General features: G+C 60.6%; 1 protein-coding gene across 1 annotated transcript in view; it reads right to left on the bottom strand.

The window, feature by feature from the left end:
• Positions 1–893: 893 nt before the first annotated feature.
• Positions 894–2,335, bottom strand: part of LOC103618224 (opsin-5-like) — a 15,260-nt gene continuing 13,818 nt past the window's right edge. Inside the window, exon 9 of the mRNA XM_017736008.1 lies at positions 894–1,002. Coding sequence (XP_017591497.1) covers positions 894–1,002 — 109 coding nt within the window. The remainder of the gene's footprint in view (positions 1,003–2,335) is intronic.

Here is a 2,335-nt window from a genome sequence, read left to right as displayed (position 1 = left end):
GTGCAGCCCCTGGGCACCAAACCCACCCCAAGGGAGCCCTGGCTCCTTTCTTGCACCAGGCCCAGGCTCTCACTGAGCAGCACTGCAGACCCCAACTCCCTCCCCACCCACTGCAGCATCACCAAATTCAAAGAAATTGGTTCTCACAACCAGGAATCCCCTTCCCAAACCCTGCTGGGCCCAGCAGAGACCCTACCTGAGCTCTGAGGGTGAAGCCACCAGCCTCCTTGCAGGCTCAGCCCATCAGCAGCACCAGGGAAGCTGCCCTGGAGGGAGGGGGTTGTCTCTAATCCTCAGGTAACTGGTGGCAGCTGTTGGCACCATTCCCAGCTGGGGACACGGCTGCATTGGCCCCAGCTGTGCTGTGCCCCACAGCATGGAGCCAGCCTGGCAGGGAGGAGCCCCGGGTGATGCTGGACCCTGGACTTGCTGTTTGGTCCTGCTACAGCACGTGGAGTTCATTGAACTGGTTGGGGTTTGCTGGGTTGCTGCAGCTCCTCTGCCGTCGGCAGCAGGAGTGTGTGGGAATGGAGATTAAACACTCCCAGCATTAGGGATCTCAGTGTTGGGCATTCTCACACCGACCTGAAGATGAAAACGCTCATCTGGAGGTTTCCTGGAGTAATAAAGGACCTGAGGGACTGGCAGATCAGTATCTTTCTCCCTGATCTCTGGAGCACCGTATTTTTAGCCAGCAGGGGCTAAAGCAGTCGGCCGGGGGCTGGCAGACGGAGCAGGGACCCAGCGCTGCGTCGGTGTCCCTGAGCCCGGCACAGCCCAGTCCCCAGCTTGGCTGGTCAGTCCTTGGTCCCTGCCCACCCCGGGGTGGCCATGCCCTGAGAGCCCCCAGGAGATGGCAGCAGCCCTTCATGTTTGCGTCCTCCAAAGGGAAATCAGCCCCTGGTCCCTTTCTGGAGGCTTTTCTCGATGGGCAGCAGCAGGATGGCCCAGGATGGCCCAGGATGGCCCGGGGGACACGCAGGGTGCGGCAGGGTCCCGTTGCTGCCGGACACACCATGGCCGTGGCGTGCACACAGCAGCCTCTGGCTGCTGGGGCAGAGGAGGTTTGCTGCAGCCCCGCGCCCGTGCCCAGCAGATGGGCTGTGCCCCTCTCTGCGTGGCTCGCCCGTGGCACCCAGCCTGGCCACGCTCTGGCCCCGGCCACGCTCCGCACTATCCCCATCCGTGTTCCCGTTATCCTGCAGTGCAGCCACCAACACGGATCTGAACCGAGCCGGACTCCGGTTTTGCATGAGGGAATTTACTTTAGAAAGGACAACTTCTGGAACACGATGAATGGTCAGCAGAGACGCTGCGTGATCCCCTCACGTGCTGGAGGGCCGGGGACAGGGCACAGGGAACTTGCCAGGTGGGGTTTTCCTGTGGATGGCTTTGCATCAGGCCCTGGCACAGCTTCTCGTTCCCTTTTTGTCCCAGGCTCTACCCATGGGTGCACTGCCCTCACTGACCTCCAAAGGCCAACTGCAATCCTGTGGGATGCTGCAGCCCAGGCAGCTGCTGCCCTGTGCAGCAGTGCAGGTGACATGAGCTGCCCCATTGTCCCAGCACTGGGGGCACCCTGCGGCCACAGCCCCATCTCCAGGGTGGTGCTCACCCACAGATTTGCCATTCCCTGCCTGCAGATCATTCCCTGGGACTGCCATTACTCGCTCCAGGATTATTGTAACCCCAAATCCTTGCTCTAAAGACAAGCTCCCATTCCTGTCGGTAGGCAGTGGTGGCTTTCACTCGAGTGGAGGGAGTGGGGTAGCACAGCCGGCACAGAGAGCAGTCCCTGAGACCTGTAGGGAGGTGCTTCGTGATCCCAGGGGGGGTAGCTGTGCGGACAGTCCCACTCCCCAGTGGGAGAGGCAGTGGCTGCAGGGGCTGTAGGAGCTGGCACTGGAGGTAGATGCCCCTCAGGGCCTCCTGGCCCCCAGCCTGCCCTGCCAGGCACAATTTTTAAGACAACCAAGTTCCTACTTGGTCATCAGAGCACCAGGTTGGAAAAACAAAGGCCAAGGGCCCAGAGAGCAAACTGCAGGAGAGACTGTACCCTGGGCTGCACCCTGGGCACATCTCAGGCACTGGGGTCTATTTTTGTTCTTGTTTTTGCAAGTGCAAACACCAGGCTCAGAGCTGCAAGAGCCAAACCAGAGGGGTTGGTCTTACATCTTCATGTCACTTCATCTGTGGAACATCTGGGACCCACTGGGTACGGGGGTGAGAGAATGCTGGGTTTGGGTTTGTGTTCCAGTGCTCTGGTAGGATAGAGCTGGACAGGGCTGGGCTCAGAGCAGGTCCTTGGTGATGGCCGAGGGCAAGGCCTCGCCCG

Source organism: Corvus brachyrhynchos, unplaced genomic scaffold, assembly GCF_000691975.1.
Source record: "Corvus brachyrhynchos isolate BGI_N302 unplaced genomic scaffold, ASM69197v1 scaffold10, whole genome shotgun sequence".
NCBI classification, from domain to species: Eukaryota; Metazoa; Chordata; class Aves; order Passeriformes; family Corvidae; genus Corvus; species Corvus brachyrhynchos.
This window is presented reverse-complemented; position numbering and strand designations above follow the sequence as displayed.